Here is a 20,499-nt window from a genome sequence, read left to right on the forward strand (position 1 = left end):
ACCAAAAACTGTTACAGTGACTACCTCCAAAGCACACACACAACTTCAAGGATACTGTCACTGAGAGAGACAACAGGTGTTTGGAGACAAAGCCTGTCCAGAGCCCCAGGATAAAGCCCAGGTTTCCTGCATGGTGTAGCAGGAGGAAAAGGGCTGCACTGTGTGGAAAGAATCACAGCTTCTCTTGCCCTAGCCAGGTGTTATGGCCACGCAGGGCAAACACAGATGCTGCACACAAGTGATAAATACCATCCAGGGAGAAAGGAGAAGAGATGAATTCAACATGTAGCAACAGAGCACTTCACCCTTGTAGTGACCTGGAGGGACCACACACTCCTGCCAGTCAGGGCTGACCCCAGAGCAGGCACAAATACCTGTGCACACCTCCGTTTCTAGCTGGCCTGGCCATCCAGCCCTCTTGACAGCTCACAAATGAGCCCGTGCCTGAAAGAGGTTTGTTTCCGCCTCCTGTACATAATGCATGCTGTTTGTAAGGGACACTCAGCACATCATCCTCAGACAAACTGATCATGCAAAGACTTTTCGAACTCCCACCCTTCATCCATGAGATTTGCCACCACTCAAGTTCAGAAAGGAATTCTATGAGTAGCAAACCATGCAATACAGTGCTGGGAGCCCCAGGAGCAGATCCCAGCACACTCATCAACCACAAGAGCACACACCAAGCTGAGGAAACAGAAAGGGGATCCTGCCTTGTCAGGGGGTGTGGGGCTCCAGGGTGCAGGAGCAGCCAACAGACTGGCACTGTGGACTAGGGGAGGAGCAGAGGTCACCTGGAAAGTACAACAGGTCAAGATGCAGAGATGTTTCTTGCTCACTGCTTTAGAGCTGCCTGTACACTAACACTGCACTGCACTGCACATATATGTTAAGACTCCCCACCACCCTGGAGCTACAGCCCTTCTCTGGCAGGAGATGCAGAACCCAGGTCTTGACCATCCCGTCTCCTCCCCCAAATCCACTCGTACAGTGGACATCTGCCTAAAAAGGTAAACACAGGAAGCATTGCCGAGTTGCTCCTTCCATTACGCATGTTCTGCCATCTTTTACTCCCCCCCACTTCAGAGAGATTGTGGAAGGGAGAGCTCCAGGCTGTGTTTCAGAGTTACATTCTTAATCTCAGAGGGAAATGAGAGTCCCTGCTGCACAAAGTGACTGTCAGGACACACAGGACCCGCATATCCCAGCAAGTTGTTGCACAGACATGCACTGTGCAGTGCTACAGCTGGGATTAGATATTGTCCATGAATCCTCCCTCCCATCCAGCAGTTCATACCAGCCTTTACCTGAACACTGTATCTATTGAGCTGTCAAATTACAAGCAGCAGTTGGATTGGAAAACAGTGCTAAAAACACAAACCAGAATAGAGAAGCCTGCCTGCATTTCTGGGAAGAAAGCTTCATCTTCAGTCTGACAGCCAACAGAGACAACTGCCTTGGTGCTAGGAGTCCAGGTCTGGGAAGAATAGGAATGTTTGGGATCTTCATTAGGAGGGGTGTCCACAACAGAAACCTCATGATAATCATTATCAGAAGCTTCCCACTGGAAGAGAGGCTGGGGAGCCAAGCTGAAGGAAGAGGAAGAGACTGGACTAGGAGCTGGGGTAGATGACACATGGGAAGGCTGAGGTGGGAGTGAGAGAAAAGGTGCAGGGCCAGAGGCAGGAGAAGGAACAGCGTTAGCAGGGACTATCTTTGCAGCTTCTTTGGAAGGCTGGAGTTGGGAAGAGACTGGAACAGAGATTGTCCTCCTGGGGAGGAGAGGGGATTCTGGAGGAAAAACCACCTAGAAAGACACGGAGGAAAAAGAAAGGTGAATAAATCCAAAGAGGAACCAACAAGCACTTCCTTTAGCAGGAAGGCTGGCTGCTACCAGTATGTTTATCTAAGGGGAAAAAGCAGCAAGAAGGAGAAGGGAACTACAAAAGGTGCCGCTCTTTGTAGCTTAAGGAAGAGCACCATCTTATTGATCCCCAGAAAGCCCTGCACAGGTACAGCACTGAACAAAACAAGGCTTCCCAAGGGGGAATGTCCCCACATGGACATTTGAGATGGGATAGCAGCAGACTGCATCAACAGATACCATAAGCAGCTCCCTCAGATCCCACTCCAGTCCTTAAACATCCAGAACTAGGAACCTGTGCTGCCTTCCCTCTCAGACCAGACAAGGGTGAATAATTGCTTCTTCATTTTGTGTTGTTTAGGATGCTCAGAAACTCAATCTGCACCGCCATACAATGTGATCTGGACAGAGGGACATGCTGGAATTTCCCAGCACGTGTGACCCTGCTTTCTACCTTCTCTACTTGCTGTTCACCACTCTGCTCTTCCCCCCGGGGCCTGGCAGTGACAATGACCCCCTCTGTCAGCCAGACATCCTGGCTTTGCCATTCTTCCTGCTCCTGGTTATCGATGCCCAGTCTGTCCTGAAGCTCCTCAATCAAGCGATCTTGGGACTCAGTCTTGTGGAATATGGCAGGACCTAGTTTACGCCTTGGAGAGAGATCCCGAGACATTGGATGCACATTCGCAGTCTCTTTTGTCCTCTTGATTAAAGATTTAATCTAAATGACAAAGGCAATAGTATCAGCAGAGAAGAGCAAAGTCAGAGCAAGCCCCAAGATGCAAACAGCACAAACTCAAAGACATTAGTGACAATTGTGAGCAGGAAGAGTGATGGCATTTATTCCACAATGCCAAAATTCCTCCTGGCACAGCCCAGAACAGTGACTCAGTGCAAGGAAAAACCCCGTAAGGATAATCACAGCAGCCAAAAATAACTGTCTAGAAAAGGAAGGGAAAGATTAACCAGTGGGAAGCCAAGATAGGAGGTGCAGCATGAGCACTCCACTGAGCATTACGGAAACCTCAGCATCACAAGGGCACAGAGCTGCGCCTCTGTGTTTGCCCTTGACAGGCACAAGGCTCTTGGTCAGAGATGTCTGGTGCACAAAGTGTACTTCCAGCACGGAAAGGAACACTGACGGTTTCAGTAACGAGACCTAAAATGGTAAGCAGAGCAGAGGAGCTGCCATCCCAATCAGTAGCACGAAACAGCCCTTTCAGCTTTTTGGAGGTCTCTGTGGACTGAGCTTTACCCCAGTTGGGGAATAAAAGTCCACTTCACAAGGAAGTCCCTACAAACTGCCATGTTCTGTGCTGCTGAACCACATGCAGGAGAGACCACAAGATAAAGCTGGGGGTTGTGAAGCCCTGTGACATGCAGCTGTCAGCAACACTGCCCAGAGCTCGTGCTGTTAGTGGGGTTAGCCCGGGCACACTCACTGCATGCACACACTGTTAGTGTACTGGCAGAACAGTCCTGGCTAGGACTCGCCCTACTCCTACATTCACTCAGTGCCTGCCTGGCCTGATGCAGAAATCCTCTCAATGGGTGGTTTGGAGACACATGGCAGATCCCATTCAGCCTTCCCGAAGTTTTCAGGAGATTCCGGGGTGACTGTAGAGCTTCTGAATTGCTCGTTTTCCTGGTCTCCTCTGGCCTTGTTCATGTTAGCAGTACCTGCCTTCCTTAAAGTTCTGTCTCTGCCCTGCCTCTTCTTGCTCAGATCAGGACAGTGGTATACCTTGGTTTCATGTGGCACTTCAGCTTTTAGCTCCTGTCCTTGCTCCACTACAAAGCCCAACGGGTTTTTAGTGTCCGGGAAGACATCCCACCGATCCAGGGCAACAACAGAAGGTTCGTTAACAGAATCCAAAACACTGTCGTTCTTTGCATGTGCCTCTGGCACATGTGCAGGCAGCTCCAGGGCCCACAGCTCATCTAAAGCTGTTTCCACACTTCTGCCCTGGGAGGAAAGAGCTGAGTTGTCCCTGAGTGCGCCCTGCTGATGCAGCTCCTTGGGTATCTGCCCCTTCTTTGAAATGGGTACACTTGAGATTCTGGGGTCAGTTCTCTGCTCCTTCTTCTCAGTCTCTTTTGCCATGTCATATCCTAAGCCCTGTGCCTCCACATTAGCAGATCTACACAGAAGCTCCACACTGGAAGCTGGCACAGCCTGGGAAGCATTTCTGGAAGAGCCAGGCTTCCTGTTCAGCTGAACTAAGCTGGCAGGAGCCACTTGCTCCCCACGAGTAGCATAACCAGAGGAGCTCCGCGGTGGGGGCACAGGGACAGTTTGTACAAAATGGGGCACAGGTGGAGGGGCAGCAGGATGCCCTGACAAAGGCAGAACTGTGGTGTCACTGCCTTCCTCAATGCAGGTGTCTGCTGAGGGGACAGATGTTGACACTGTTGAGTCCCCACTGTGACTTGCAAAAGGGTGTTTTGAATGGGACAGCACCGTTAAACTGTGAGGCGTGTTGCTGAAGTCTGCATTTGCTGAAATGAGAACTGGTTCTAGGGAAGGTTCAGAAATCAGAGACATAGTGGAACTAGTCTGCAAAAGAAGATATAGAAGGAATAAGGAGAGAAAAAGATAATGACAGAGATAAGGAGAAGGAAAAAAAGACACAGAATTAAGCATTATAAGAATCCTGACTTCCAAATCAAAAAGCCATGTTGACCCAAATCCTTACTTCCAAGAGTAAGGAAGAAAAATGAGACACCAAAGAGCAGAACCAGTATGACATTGTACTGATCTTCATGAGTTCTACAGACACTGGAATCTTTTTCCTGGGCCCTCCTCCTCAGTGACAGCTCAGTGTTCACCCGCAGGTGTGATGGGGGCATGGCACAGCCACTGCCACTGCTGGGAAGCCAGCTCCAAACCCAGGAGTGTCTTGACTGTGAATAAAGGTCACATAAACTTACTCACAGTCAGACACGTAAATTTCATATTCCAAAGCTGCAAAAAATTCAATCAATGACTAGAACAAAGCATGACATTTTCTTCTTGATACACTTAATAAAATGCTCCAGTTGGCTGAGTTCATGGCAGTGAAAACAAAGCTTCAGGGCATTCACAGCAAGAGCAGATGACATGGCTTTGTTCTATTCACATCACTAATCTCACCTTGGAAGTGACACACACCAAATCTATACAAGCCTGTCAGTCATTCCAGGCCCTTGTGAGCATTGCTTAGGTGGCAGATTAGCCTCTTCCCCTTAGGCCAAAGACTCCACATTGACATTATAATAAAATCAGTATTAATTTTGATCCAAAAAACATTCCAAGAAGAGCAACTAATGCATAGGTTTTGGTTTTCCTTGACTTACAGGATCTTTTGAAAACAAAAGATCATAGGTCCTTCTTTCCCCACTTCCAGTGGTTCCTGACTAAATTCTAGGAGACGAAGTAGTACTACTCCTTTTTCTTAGAAAGGGAGACTCAGAACAGCGACTTGGACAAGCTCACACAGCAGGTCAACCGAAGACCAAGACTGTGCCTTCTCAGTTTTAAAAATGTACCCAAAAAGGACTTCCAAATCCAAGAGCTATCAAGACCTGCTCTGACTGACTCTTAGTCATATTTTCCAGAGAAGCCTAAAAAAGCCAGATGCTTATGCTCTGAGGTGGAAGGGCACATAACTTCCTAAGCCCCATGTATGCTACCTCTCAGTCTCCACTTACCTTTCTGAGATACTTATCATGAAAAAAACTATAATTAACAGAACATGCACAAAACCTGTCAGTAAATGGAAGAATAATAACCTTCAGCTGACCTGAGCTCCTGCCATGCTGAGGGGCCAGGAACTGGCACACATGCACAAGCTTGCAAAGTCACACCAGCAGTGCTACAAGGAGACTGTTCTCAGAAAGGAAAGAGCAATAAGAGACCAAATTTCTTTACAGATTGCTCTTCCCTTCCAGTAGCACAGCCAGGCTACTGTGACCACAGTCACAGCTGAGAGCAAAATGACTAGCAAGTATATTAAAATGAGGGAATTTCCCAACAGTGCCCGCTCCCTGAATTTTGCCTAAGCTGTGTACACCTGGTAAAAGTAACCTGGTTTAATGCTGTGCTTCACATTTGGTTTCCAGACTTCCTAAAATGAAGTCAGTTATTTTCAAGGCGAGAGTAACATTTTGCTCAAATGTGGGTATTTTCAACATACTGAAATCATACTAATTCCAAATAACAGCAATGGGTGAGCACTCAACAGTAAGAGAACAGTTAACTACAAGCATCCAGCTATGCAGTAAGCAAGCATCACATTACACAGAAATGGCAGAGGGTAAAAAAACAAGTGCATTAAGTAATCTCAGTGCCTGATGACTGATTAACCAGATAACCAAAATCAAATGGATTCTGTCAGGAAAAAGAAGGGGCAACAAATTAGGGTGAGCAAAATATAATAAAAAGGTAATATATAATCACCTTCTACTCAGGGGTACAAGGCAAATGAAGCACCAGTGCCCTCCACTCCTCCCATCCTCATCTACTGCAATTTCTATCAATTCCAACTAATTACATATCATATTTGGGTTTTTTATCCTACATCCTGCAGTCACACACAGGTCTGATACTCAAACAGCAGCCTTTCATATTCCACCTTCGCAAGAACTCCCCTTGTCTCCCTTATATTCTGACACTGGTACAGACTAGAATACATTTTTACAGGCAAGTTAACATGCCCAGCTGGCACAATCAAAAGAGGTAAAACCAAACAAAAAGGACCAAAGGGAAAATGAAGCAACCTGGAGGACAGGAAAAAAGGAAAGTAACTTCAAAGCAGTCAATGACACCATTAACAAAAGGGAAATTATCCCAGAAGCCATGTTCCTTGTGCTCCAGGAAGAATGTTTAGGCATAGATGAGCTCAATGCTTCACAAAAATACCAATGCTGCACTTAATAAAGCCCAAATCTTAACATCTTGCTGCATTTCAATCTGGTCTCTGAGATCAACTGAAAACTAAGCCAGGAAGGCAGGTGGTATTAGCCACAGCAGCTCATCTCTGTCACGCAGGTTTTAGTGGAGATTCTCAAGCTTCTCAAGAGTGCAAAGTACTGGAACACCTACAGTTAAAAATGTCCACTCCCCGTATCTTGCCAAAGAAAGCTGTGCTGGGCAAGGTCATTCTCAGTTGCAAAGAGCTCACCTGGGAGCAAAGGCTGGGCCACACCCTGAGCTAGCTTCCTGATAAAAGCAGCAGGGGCACAAGGCCATAGTGCTCAGCTCCCACAGCACATGGAAGGAGCAGGGCACAGAATGCCAGGAGCACAAGTGGAAACTCTCTCCAGCTTCACAACACTGCAGTGTTTCAACCAGGCTGAACAGAGCTTGTGGCTATCCTGCACCACACGACAGGACCTCAGAAGGAGGAAAAAAGACAACACTAAGGTTTAGTCAATTTGCAATTGACTAAACACACACTATAATAAGTCTAGAGAAAACACTGAGGAACTCCAAGAGTCTCACCGATTTAGGTGCATGTGCCAGGAATGGCAGACTGAATTCCATTCCAGCAAGGACAAGGCAAGTGAAGCTTCTCACAACAGTGCTAGGTTCTGGACTCGCACACTTGTCACAGCTGTGGGCATTGTACTGACCTCCATGGGACCCACCAAGCACAGAAAGAGCAGCAAACAGCAAAAGTTGTCGCTACATGTTCTGCACCTCTCCTCACAAAACACTGCTTAGCTCTGGCTGCCCCACCTAACGTCATCTAGGAGGGGATGGAGCTCAGCGCAGACAGGAAATCTCAAGCATCCAGCAGAATCTTCCATATAGGGATAAAACAGAGTTAGGAACTGATTTAGGATTAGAAAGCAGATAGGTATGTAAAAAAGGCAAACCTAACAAAGAGATTATCCAGTGTATTTGCTTTCTCCACCTCTCAGAAGAAATCCAAGTCAATAGTTCGGTAAAACTATAAGCAAAGCAGCTGAAAGTAGGAAGTGAGAAAGTATTTTTCATTTTTCCATGAGTATGGGTAAATGAAATCTCATGAGAAAAGCCTCCACAGTTCATCATCTAGTGCAGGAATGGTAACACGCCCACATGAATAAAGAAAAAGTTATTCAAGTACATATGCCGACACTGAATAGTATTTGCTATCCTTTGCCCCCACAAGAAGCTCCAACTTTAATCCCATGTTGAAGTGAGTAAGAGATTTTGTTTTAAGATAAAACCTTTGAAATCTCCTTGTCTGATGTAAATGCCTGGAATATCCATTCTCCTCAGGGAAAGCACATCAGGGTAAAAACACACTCCAGAGAGGAGTCATCCCACAGAACAGAAGGACCTGGTCTCTGTCAGTAAGCAGAGTGGTGTCCCATGCCTCTCTCCTTCTCATTAAGTTGTATCACAGCAAAATAATTCACTCTGTACCGAGCAGTAACAAAGCTCATTATCTCTGGCAAACAGACAAACTGCAGAACTGAAGGAAAAACAGATCCCAGAACTGCCTTACCCTGCCAGTGATGAGAATTTATAGCAGTCAAGGATACCTACAGCCCCACTCAAAAAGCACAAATACACCACAGGAAGTTTATCAGAGCAAATGTGAGAGATAAAGGAGGCATTCTGGAGACCAGCCAAGGTCAGCAAATGTGGTTAACAGGCAAGAGAGACTGGGGTGGCTAGGGACAAGATGAAGCATTAAGCTGTCATGACAGGGTACCTTGAAGTCAGAGAGAGATGCCATCAGCTCATCCAGTTCTCGTGTAGCTGAAGAAGCAGAAATTCGGGTCTGCTGCTGACTGGCGGTGACACGCTGGGGGCTGCTCACCTCGCCCTGGCTCACAGTGATTGCAGGCCTGGCCAGGGGGAAAAAATAAAATAAAATTTTAGAAAGAGTGTGCTTAAACATGGGAGGGCATTCCTAGACTCGAAGTCCCACTGTTCCCCCAAGTAAGCAGAGCATGAGAAGTTTCACCAGCACAGCCCAACCGGGCCCAGCTTCCCCAGCATGTGCAGACCCTGCCTCGCGTGTGCACACACATCCCATCCACTAAGAAACAGATGATGCCTGCACATTCATTTTGTCAGACAGGGGTATTTGTGGTCAGCTCTAAATCTGAGCTTAAACAGTCTACCTCTAATGCATGATTTAGGCATTTTTCCATCCAGAAGTAGATTACAAAGCACCAGCACCCACCTGACTTGTGACCCTTTAGACAAAGCCCATCTTCCATCCGTCTCCTGCGGGAGCTGCCCCTACACTACAGTCACCCTTCCCCTAGGAGCCCATCCCACCTCACCCAAGCCCGCAACCACCACGACATTACTCACACTGGACTTGGCACGGAGCTCTCCAGCTCATCCAGCAGGCTCTCCACACTGGGACGCACATCTTCAATCCCACGTGCACCATTTCGCTTTGGCTTTTCTTTTGTTGGGGGTGCAGCCTTCCCTCCCCCTGAGCTGCTGTTCTCTGGGACAACATAGTGAGGGCCAGCAACACTGGGCAGTGACGGGCTTCTGCCAGCCTCATCTGTAGGAAGGGGAGCAGAAAAGAGCCATTCAGAGCCTCATTCCACACATACACATATGCTAATCCCAGGCAAATACAAAACATTGTCCAGAAATCTTGTGGAACATCCATCTTCGAGGATATTAAAAACTTAACAGTGCAAGGGCCTGAGCAACCTAAACTAACTTCAAAATTTTAGTTAGAAGCAGTTTTGAAGTTGGCCTTGCTTTGAGCAGAGTGCTGCAGCTCAAACCTCAAGAGATCCCACCCTCACTAAATGAATCTTTGATTAAGGGCTGGAGGGGTCTCCCTCACTAAGGATGTTGGAAAGAAAAAGCAAGCTACTATTCTGAGAATCAAATTATCCACTCATACCAAATGTCTTCCTATTCCTTACCTGCTGTGAAGCCACTGGCAGGAGTATGTTGAACAGCATTCAGTTCCAGAAGAAGTCTGTCCAATTCTGAAAGATTGCTGCCCAGAGAGGAGCTGGTCATTGTGGGAGATGGTTCCGCAGACTTCTGCTTGTTTGGGAAACTGAAGATAAAAGGGAAATGTCAAACCTCTTCATCCAGATACAGCAGAGGGATGGAGAGAAACTCCTTAGATTCCCAAACTTTACACATGTGCTGTGGTCTTTTCAGGCTGATGCTTTTAGCTCTGGGGCTAAAGAAGACACATGCTTTGTGACATGACTAAACATAGCCACTGCTATTCTTGTAAATCACAAAAATAGCACTGATGGACAAGGCCTCTGGTTTTAGGACTAGATGCTGCCCAGCCCCGTAGGAAAGAGTTAACTGTCTGTAGATCCAAAATGCACAGAACAGCAGCAGAACCATTAGCTCACATACGAGAAAATGACTTGTTTCTGCTGACACCACACCAAGCAGCAACATCCTCCTCCCTGAGCAAGGGAACGCAGGGCTAGCACAGACTGGAGACAGAGGCAAAGCACAAGCCTCAGGTTAGCAGCAGAAACTGAGAAGCAGTAGGATATGTCATTGCCTCTTGCAGCACTCAAGGTCTCCCCAAGTCCTTTAATTTGGGGAACTCTAATCAATTCATAAGAAAGCAACTTGGTATTATTTTCTACTGTGTTAAATACACATTCATGTATAAAGCACTGGCTGTAATTACTGCTAGCCTTATATGGCTGATAATATTTACCACACAGAATTACAAACTGTTCCAAAGCAGCACTTTACATCAATGCAGTGATTTTTATAGCAGCTACACTGTAGTAACAGTATTTCCATTGTCAATGGCAGGAACATTTTTTCTCCTGGTTTTACAAATGAAGAAATAACTTTTAATGCTCTAGATGTTCTTATTTTATCAAAAAGATATTTTCCAAATCCAAAATGGGAACTTCTGCCTTGTGCACAGGACCACATTATGCTCAAAAAGTTAGTATCTAGCAGGTTAAGTTAACTCTGACATCTGTAACACCAGTGACAATTATGAATTCCATAAGGGAAGTTATTCTTCTCTTCAGGTTGAAAAATAAGATCCACAACTGCAATCTGAGGAGAACATACCTCACGCCGAACCAACACAACAGCTACAATTCACACCAGAACCAAGCCATGCCAGACCCTTGTTCAAGGGGACTTATGGCTCTAATTACCTTCATTTCATACTAATTGCATGCAGTCATCTGAAAAAGTTGCAATTATCATCTCCACTGGACCATCTCTGGCTAGGCTGCCCAGAGAGGAGGTGAGCTCTAACCAGAATTAGTTCTGGTTGGAAGCAACTTCCTGCTCAGCAGAAAGAGCTGGCAAGGTTAGATTATGACTCCAAAGATACATCAGTCTCCAAAGTGTAAAAAGATGCCTAGGCTGAATTTCTGACAACCTCTGCATCACTCATCCCTATGTCAGCAGAAAGGTCTGTCCTACTGTGCAGGATACTCCTCCAACCTCTCAAGAGTCAGAGCAGCTGCCTTTGCAAGTGTGAACTTGTTATCTATCGATCACCTACTGAGATGAAGTTTTAAGAAGCTTGAATTTACCTGAAAACTCAAGTCCCTGCACAACACTCCAGGCCACAAGTACTGAGTTCCCAGGGAAAAATAACCCAAAGGCCATCCACCTCCTGAAGAACTTTTGTGCTGTTTAGAGGTGGATTTGTCACTTGTGTCTGGATCATATCCTCCACAACACAATCCAGATCCTGCTGTGTCTGATGGATCCTTAACCTCCTGCAGCTGAGCAAGCCCAAGGGCCAGGACAAAGTTTGAAATTAGTATGAAAGTTACAGTGGCATGTTACAAAAGAGGCAATCAAAACTGACACAAAGCAACATAACACACAAGGAGAGCAGTGTTTGTTTCCACTTATAGAAGGCAGCTTGACCCTCAGCAAGCTCAAGTTGTGAGTCACGCTTATCTCTTAAAAGGGACAGGATACCTGTAGACGTGTTCCTCTTCACTGGCACGGGGAGTAGGAGAGTTGAGCCCGTCTCTAGGAACAGAGGCACTGGAGCTTTTGGCACTAGAGCTGTATATAGGAGACTGGGACTGAGGCTGTGGAAACGAGATTTGCATTGGAAACAGAGAATACAAAACAAATATGTACACTACTGCACTGCAAACCCATACACTGACAGGGCAGAACAAAAAAAAGATCTGCTCTTTGGTCAAGCCTGCCTCTATCAGATGAGCTACACCAGGAACAGTTTTCCCCTTACTTCAGACCTGCCTATGAGTCACAGCTTTGTGCTGGAAACCCTCAGTCTGCCTTCCACAGGCTCAAGACAGATGACTAACACTAATCTCATCACACCACCATTTTGTCAGCACAATGACGATGGCTTTCAAATTCTTTTCTGCCCTTTGCTCCAACCAGTTAGTTCTAATAAAAACTCCCACCTCCCCCCATTTCCCTGCTCTGTCCATAGCCAAATTCATCCTCACTTCTTCCTATTCCCTCCTCCTTATTTCCTGAGAGATCCTGCACTTACAAAACAAACACCCTCCACTCGCACACACCCACTCACCTGCTGGTGGCCGTATCTGGGTGTGTTGGGTTGCCACTGGTCTAAGGGGTCGATCACGGTGCCATTCAGGGCGTCGTTGGAAGGTGGCGGGGGCACCGGGGGTGGCACAGCAATCTCCTGGTACGTGTGGTTTCCAGTTGGGTAGGAGTAAGGAGTTTCCTCCGTGAGAAATACTGGTCGTTTGGAGATATGCGAGGTGGTTGATTCCAGGTCTGCCAGTAAGGCGTCTGCAGAAAAGCAAAAAAACCCAACAAAATGGTAAAAGCCTGGACTAGAGCTTTGTCTCTTTCTTCTCATTTAACGTATCCGTGTCAGAAGTTTTTTGGGAGGACTTTTCATCTCGGGTAATCTATCAAATGCCCTGCAAAACACTACTGCTACTCAGAAATGAATGAGTTAATCAAACTTCTACTACAAAGAAAACACCAAGATGTAGCAAAGCAGCCAGAAAAGCTGTGTCAGTCTCAGATTTTTGCCTTAACTGGAAAAACACCCAACAACAGGAACCCGTAGTCTCACTGTACTCTGCAGAACTGCAACCTAGGCAAGCCTGTCCAGAGATCTACTCCAACAGGATATTGACACAGACTAATTACAGGCCCCACATCATCACAGAGTCATTTACTGTGGCCGCAGGCACTGCTTTCTGCAGGAAACAAGATCTCAGGAGGTGTTTTCTCCAGAGTCCAAGGTAGTGGAAGAAGCATGACACGTTCATATCAGTCCGTCCGTGCAGCAGAAGGATGTATTTCAGTTCTCCTGACAAAAATCTCTCTCAGTACATCATATAAGCAGTTAACAATTTTCCAGAGGCTGCCAGGTAAATGCCATTTCTTCTGGAAACAATTCTTAACTACATGGGTGGAGACTGCTCACAAATTCCTCAAGAGAAGGAAAATCTCCACCAGCTAGAAACACTCATGCCAGGCAGAGGACCTACATCACACAACACTTCTCAAAAATCTCACAGTCCCATCAGAGACTGTGAGGCATAAAACGGCATTCCCAGCCTTCCGGATTTCTCCCTACAAATGTATCCTCTGCCCATTCCCAACCCTGCACTCCCTCTGGAGTGACTCAAAGGCAAATCCTGACCTGTTGGACCACCCTGCAGAGCCCATTGCAGTTCCTGCGGGGGGAACTCCAGTGAGACCCTGCAGGTCTGTGCTGTGTTCATTTTCCAAAGAAAGCCTCCCTGGGCACGTGCCCAGCTTTCCACTGGGGCAGCAGCACCAGTGCACACCTCTGCAAGGCTGTTAGAAAGGAGTCAGCTCACTGGAGACATAAACGTTCTCTATGTAATATCACCAGGACACACCTGGCAGGTCCCTTTGGGGATGTGGAATTCAGCCAGGAAACAGTAACACACTTCAGCAGAATTAGGAGGGGACACTCTGCGAAACCCCCTGGATCTCCCTTCCCCCTGGGCAGACCCAGCTGTCTTCAGAGAGACTCAGCAGACCCCTTCTCCTGCACACAGCAGGTACTTGACACTCAGGTTTGGGGCACAGGGGCTCAGCCTGAGTGTGGCCACCCTGCAGTGTACCCCACTGGTCACAAGGAGCTGGTGGCACCAGAATAGCAACCGAGCAACTGCTCACACTAATGGCTGCCCACAGCTCCCTGGGCAACACCTGCCAGCCTTGAGCCACTTCCTGAGCACAGCACTCCACAGCAGCCAATGCACTTAGCGAGCCTTCAAGAAAATGTATTGGAAGAGGACAGTATTATTGCATTACAAGATGAGGAAGGTGCTGCTTTTATATTCACTCTTTTCAAAAAGCCAAAGCATCACAAAAGAAAAAATAAGCAGTCCTGCACTCAGAGAGCAGAATACAGCCATTAGCAAATTAAATACTGTGTTAAATTATTTCTATACACCTTTCGTTTAGTTAAAAAGATGCGCCAAACCATTAAAGTCACAGGATCTATCTTCCTAAAGGGACCAAAATATCCCAGAAGCACATTCTCTGAAGGGAGACAAGTATTCCACAGCTGGGTAAAAATGAACTGAATCTTTGCAAGCAAAAGAACAGCTGGTGGATTCCAGAGTGAAAGGCACGTACCTCCAGGGAACTGCCGATGAACCGCAATTCCTGCAGTCAGGCAGGTCCTGTAACTGGAGGCTTCACGCACACAACCTCCCAGAGAAGTACTTGCCGAGAAGGAGTGGTTTTTGCTTCTCCCCTCCAATGACAAAGGCAATTCAAACTCCACCAGGAAGTGAAAATCCCGTGAGGGTGTTGGGCTCCTCTGGCCCTGCAGAGGGGACGCAGACCATTTTTCCACCCTCTACCTCCAGCCCTCAGTGCAGGACCGGCAGCTGTAACCATCTCGCCACAGACACTGCCCTGCTCGGCTCCTCTCTGTGCTGATGATCCATGGCATCCATCACCCACTGCCTTTTGCTGATGACACAGAGTGAGCTCGGCTACACGCACCGGTTTACTTTTACAGGTCTGCGGAAGAAGGGAGGTCTGGAAATACCGGGAGCACTGAGTCCCATGGCTGTGAAGGAGTTAAGATTAATGATTAACCGCCCCCATGCCCTCCCCCTTCCTGACTTGAGCAAACAAGGCAAAGCCGAGGGAGGAGAAAAGGCCGGAGAGGAATTACTCGGTTACTCAAACTAAACTCCAACTTTACAACTGATACCGAAGCAGCTGCACGAAGGCACCACCCTAAGCCGGCGGGACAGGAAAGGCGCTCACACACCGGGTTCCCGATGCGAAAGGACTTCTTGTGCTTGCTCACCCCCAGGTCCTGCAATCCCCGCTCCTCCAAGCTCACAGCCATGACAGAGGGAAGGTCTTCCCCATTCGCGTCCCTCCCCGCTGCTGTTCCCGGATCCAATCTCATCAGCAACCACAGCTCCCTGAAACTCCGCTGCAGTGGGGAACTGCGCCCGTTTAAAGGGCCCGACGGCAGCAGCAGAACGTCCTCGGCGAGGGCAGGGTGAGAGCGGCAGTGGCACCGTCCCACCTCACGGACATCAGCCTGCCGGAGGGAAGCGAGTCCACAGGCACGGGCTGCAGGTCTCCCTTGGAGGTGAGCCCAAGGAGTTCTACAGTCCAGAGCGTGACTTGAGGCTATTATTCAAAACCCGACCAAAAATTAACCAAAGGCATTAACATTTTGTTTTCCATGAAGCGCCTCATTCCAAAAGGTCCCAAACCACCATGCATTCATTTAGGATTTGTACAACTACCAGAAGACAATATGAGATAAGAGATGAGGGGAAAGAATGGAGATTTAGTATTAGAAAAAGATGCATCACTCTCTCTTTTGCAAATGGGACCAGCATCTGTAACCTGATGAACTGTGACAGGGATGCTGTGCCTTGTGCAGTGCTGCGCCTCTCTTCACAGCACTGAGCTCACTACAGTGACCGCTCCTTAAATGGAATATTAAATGCTTAAATAGAAATATTAAAGTCTCGATCGATTTACTGGGTAATGAAGTGTTCCTGCCCAAGGTGACCCCTGAGGGGCAGTGCTGCAGGACGCGTGAATCAGCCGGTTAGTCCCCACAGCCCGCAGGAAGCAGCTGACCGGGCCACCGCAAGGCAGTGACTCGGGCCAGTGCCCGCCGGCACCCTCCGTCAGAGGGCACCACCAACACCCTCACAGGCACAGAGCGACGAAACCCACGGCAGTGCCCAGCCTGGCAGGGCCTTCACCTCACCTGTTCAGCCCCGCAAGAGCCGGGACCCTGTCCCTGTTTCAGGCACACAGAAACTCTCGGCGGTGCCACGTGTGCTGCACCTCCCCACGGAGACGCGCATCTTCACAGCAGCTACCGCCCAGTACTCCGGAAACAAGCACACACACTGACCTCACCACAGCCTCGCCGCTGCCCCAAATACTCCCTGGAGCACCACAGGCACAGCTCTAGGAGGCAGAACCTCCCAAGGCTGAACACCATACGTTTAGTTATCTCAAGAGAATAGATTTAACCATTTTGTAGCAGTAAAGTAAACCAGACAGTTATAATGGACCTTCAAACCACTGCTCCTCCCCAGGATCATCCCTCTCTCCACTCTCACAACTACAACAAGCCACTAACACAACCCACAGACAAAATGTCAACTCACAGACGTGCATGGAGCAGAATCAATCCAGTTTCCAAAGACTCGGTAGGAGTCAGCCATCTATGGGCTGTGCATATAGAAATCTGTATTTTCCACTCCATTTGCAGGGTGCTGTTCAGCAGGGTGCAAAAGGGACACCTGCTAGAACACCACCCAGCTGGACACTCCTGCTTATCATGGCTACTCTGGAGCAGTTACACAGCCAAGAAAACCCTAACTCCCTGTGCACTGCAGCACAGAGCACCTCAGCATAAGCACGTCTGGTCCTCCACAGGCTTAGGTAACCTGGCAAACCACCTGGTAAAGTTGTGTGAAAACATTAAACAGAAGGGCAGAATCTTCCTCCCCTCCACTGAGCAACCCAAAAATTACACACTCCATTGAAATCACATTTAGGCCTGAGGGCTACTCAAACCACATCCTCCCCAGTATGGGAGGACATTGCTGTTTGCATTCAGGTGGGTTTTCTACAAAGATTTTCCTGTGGAGGAGGGACAGTTAAAGAATGATGCCACATTGGACACCTTTACCACTAAAAAGCACTCCAAGACACCAGGAGGTCCAGAGACATTAGTTTGCTCCTCTCTCCCTTTCCTCACTTTTGCCAAAGATCATTATTAACTAAGAGGTCCTCGGGATTCTGGTCTACAAATCTTGCACACCACTCTGCACATTAGTTGGGTATGTACAAGTGGCCCTTTAATACCAACTGCAGTGCTTCAAGGTAATTGCCAGCAAAAGCCAAAGCTCCGCTGGTCATTTCAACAGCTCGGGACAAGAACTCTCACGCTGACATCCAATGCATTGAACCACTCAGAAAATATCCCTTCTACCACCAAAGTAGCAAGGTAGAAGAGCAGGAGAAATCCTTAGGCTAAGCCCCATTTACCAGTTCAAGCTGCACTGAAAAGATCAAGTTCTACAGTGCACATTCCTGTGCTATCTCCCCAGCCCACAGCTCCGTGGGCCCAGAACAGCTCAGGCATTCCAGGGGCTCCAAGGCGGGCTCCTTCAGCATCGCTGCGTGTCAGCACTCGCTGGCCTGCAGATGCAGCACCCTGCAGCAGCAATGGCCTCTGTGCAGCCAGGGGCACATTCTTCAGCTTCCCACAGCCCAGGTCTGTCTGACAGAGCAGTAACACCAGCCTAGGGAGCACAGCGCTGCTCTACAGTCTGCAACAGCACTGGGTAACACCGGGGCCCCTTTGTACTGATGCACACATCAACACCCCTTTCTAGGAATTTGAGCTGGACTCAGCCCCCTTAAATAGGAAGAGTGAAGTTACTAAAAAGAAAAATATACATTTACATATATTTAGATGTATCTTCCCATGCCTATCAAAGCATACTTTGTTCACTTCCCCTTTCCTGTGCATCTCAAAAATGCTCTTGGATTAAGGTGATACAGTGAAGCAGACTGCATCATGGACTAATTCTGAAAAAACCGACATGACAAGGCATTGACAAATTCACATTTGCCAACTGACTTCAAGCAGCTTTTCAATGCTAATTTTCCCTCAAGCAGTAAATCGTTTTCCACTATTCATAAGCAGTTTAGAATTTATCTTTTCCTTTTTTTCTTTAAGTGAGGCAATTTAGAGAAATCTAAATTTGCTTTCCTCTGGAGAAAGGATTTCCATATGCAGTTCATCTCTCTCAACAACTGAGGATTATTAAGCCATGCTGACACAGCAAATCACAGCATTATCAAGACAGTGAGTAGATCAAAAGGATGGTGGTCAATTTTCTTCCACATCTCATCTACTGCTGGGGAGGAAATGGAAGCATAACTGAAGCAAGATACTTCAAATGCCTCAGATATCAACCTTTCATTTTCAACAGCTGAAAGCCACATCTGCACATGTATCAAACCACACGTTGCCTGTGGCTCTGCTTCTTGCATGAGACATCTGGAAAGTGAGTAGCACTGGAGACAGGATTCCTCATGCAGCCAGCACACAGAGCAAATGCATTCAGCCACAGAGTCCCATCTCCCCCAGCATCTCTGGTGCCACATGTCCCTGACTGCCCAGACACAGCACACTGGGGAATCAGGATGAGATGTCTGAGCACAAACTACAGAATCTCCTCTGCTGCAGCTGCACAGAACAGGTATCTGCACCTCCCCTATTTTCCCGCTTGCCTCTGTTTACTCAAGTAAGTACAGGTGCTGCAAGTTTTCCTGGTTTAGGCAGCAGAAGATTCCTAGAGGACTGGCAAATAGAAATAAAAATGAAGATAACCCTAAGGGCAGCTCTCAATGAGGAGATGGACTTTACATGCTAATCATGTCTCACTTGGCATCAGACAAATTGCAGACCTCTCATTGGCAGAATAACACATCATTCTCCAGCCTTTTTTTCTGAATACCTGCAAGATGCTGAATTCAAATCCTGATTTTTGCTGTGCCCTGAGAGAGTGAGGGGAAGGGAATTGCATCTCCAGAACTGCAGTTTGAGCTTGCAGCCTCATCTGAGCCACCTCTTTGCAAAATCCCTGAATGCAAACTTTAAAAATCTCATTAGGTTCAAATAAGTCTTCTCCCCACCACCTCCAGGAGTAAATGCAGCTCCAGCTCACATATAGGAAGACAGCTCAAGGCAGTAACCCAATCCCTGGCATGACAGTTTTACGTTGTGAGTAACTGCAGAGGAATGGGGAGCCTGGGTATATTTATCCTATTAAATAGCCTTTCCAAAGATATTTGCAGTGCTCTACAAGACCTGCATCAAGAAGATTTGCTGGAGCCTTGCTAGGACTTCTCACTGCCCTGGAGTTGGACTGCAGAAGGTGTGGGGAGCCCCAAACACTGATGGCAGGAATTCCCATTTTGATTTTTCTCAGCAAAATGGCAGAGCCTTATCAGAAATAGGAAAATCATGAACGGGTAAAGGCAGGCATTGACTTCCAGGTAAAAGACAGTTATTAACAGGTTCTTAAGGCACCATATTCCAATCAATGCTTTTAAATGCAAAAAGATCAGAGACTACAAAGCAATAAAATACAAAGACTACATTCAAAATGAGACCTTAAAAACTCAAAGTGCAATTATATGCTCTTAAAATCCTCAAGTTCCCCAGCTCACATATACAGAAATCATGTAAAATAGTTTGGTTTACTGTCTAAGACATTTTAAGGAGATGACATCTAGAAGTTTTCCAAAATTTAACCAATATGTCAAGAAGGTGGTCAGAACACAGGACACATAAAAGTGCTCAGCTTTCTTGTGAAGCAGGGGCAGATTGTTATTTAAGATACACAAAAATTCAAGGCACAAAAGATAAGTCATTTTCCAGACCTAACAACTGCTGGAGTATCAGTACAGAGCAGCCACTGGGATTTTTACTTCACATTGCCCTAGAGAAAGTTCAGATTGTATGACCAGTAAAATCACTCAGCTCTCTCTTAATGTACTGAAGTTTAAAGCCTTGTGCTTTCTCACTATCAAGGTATTGCTGCAAGTCATGCCTTGTGTCACTGCTTAAAAAAAAAGCATGTCCAAACTAATATCAATATGTGGAATGGTAAATTACAGGAAAGACAATAGCCATTGAAATTTTGAAGCTTCTTTCTACTTTCAGACCAAAACTGCCCCTTAACATTACCAAAACTTTGCCTTTGTAGCAGCAATTTACAAACTTGTGTGAGTGGCTCCCAAAAAGCTTAACAGCTGCAGTTATGCCTGGCTACCCCAGGCTGCAGAGACAAACTGAGCAAGGATTCATCCCGTGACAGCCAGAACTGCTGTTGGAATCAGGTGGTGGCAGTCACCGTGAATCCTTTCTGTGCCAGAACTGGAGTACTGACAGCCAAACCAGTGAGCCTTGCCCAGTACAGCAGCCCATGCACCCAGCTCTGACCACTATCAGCAAATGTCTAAACAAAGAGAAGACACTGCAGTGTGAGATGTGGTCTGCATGAGCAGCTGCAGCAACGACTGTGGCTTCCTTTCCCAGCCACTGAGACCCAAGCTGGAGAGTTTATTCCAGAGCTTGTGGCCAACTAACTGGTCACAACTAACATGCACTACTACCACCCTAAGCCTAGGGTTGTGAAAGAGTGTG

The 20,499-nt window shown here is 47.2% G+C and overlaps 2 protein-coding genes and 1 long non-coding RNA gene across 8 annotated transcripts in view; 1 reads left to right on the top strand and 2 right to left on the bottom strand.

Annotated features, from left to right (window-relative positions):
* The window catches only part of LOC137484831 (uncharacterized), a 35,231-nt gene that overhangs the window by 8,640 nt on the left and 6,092 nt on the right, over nt 1-20,499 (top strand). The gene's annotated exons all lie outside the window — the stretch shown is intronic.
* LOC137484828 (paxillin) overlaps nt 1-20,499 on the bottom strand; it is a 59,051-nt gene that overhangs the window by 5,771 nt on the left and 32,781 nt on the right. For all 6 annotated transcript variants that reach the window (XM_068208955.1, XM_068208956.1, XM_068208958.1 and 3 more), the window contains 5 exons: nt 12,346-12,572; nt 11,757-11,872; nt 9,740-9,879; nt 9,162-9,363; nt 8,551-8,686 (listed from right to left, as the gene is read on the bottom strand). In XM_068208955.1, coding sequence (XP_068065056.1) covers nt 8,551-8,686; nt 9,162-9,363; nt 9,740-9,879; nt 11,757-11,872; nt 12,346-12,572 — 821 coding nt within the window. The remainder of the gene's footprint in view (nt 1-8,550; nt 8,687-9,161; nt 9,364-9,739; nt 9,880-11,756; nt 11,873-12,345; nt 12,573-20,499) is intronic.
* On the bottom strand, nt 588-4,148 carry LOC137485020 (uncharacterized). The gene is made up of 4 exons (XM_068209250.1): nt 3,387-4,148; nt 2,319-2,585; nt 1,400-1,807; nt 588-794 (listed from the first exon to the last, which is right to left on the bottom strand). The coding sequence occupies exons 1-4, from the start codon at nt 3,966-3,968 to the stop codon at nt 588-590; spliced, it is 1,464 nt and encodes a 487-aa protein (XP_068065351.1). The 5' UTR covers nt 3,969-4,148.

This window comes from Anomalospiza imberbis, chromosome 18, assembly GCF_031753505.1.
Source record: "Anomalospiza imberbis isolate Cuckoo-Finch-1a 21T00152 chromosome 18, ASM3175350v1, whole genome shotgun sequence".
Lineage (NCBI taxonomy): Eukaryota > Metazoa > Chordata > Aves > Passeriformes > Viduidae > Anomalospiza > Anomalospiza imberbis.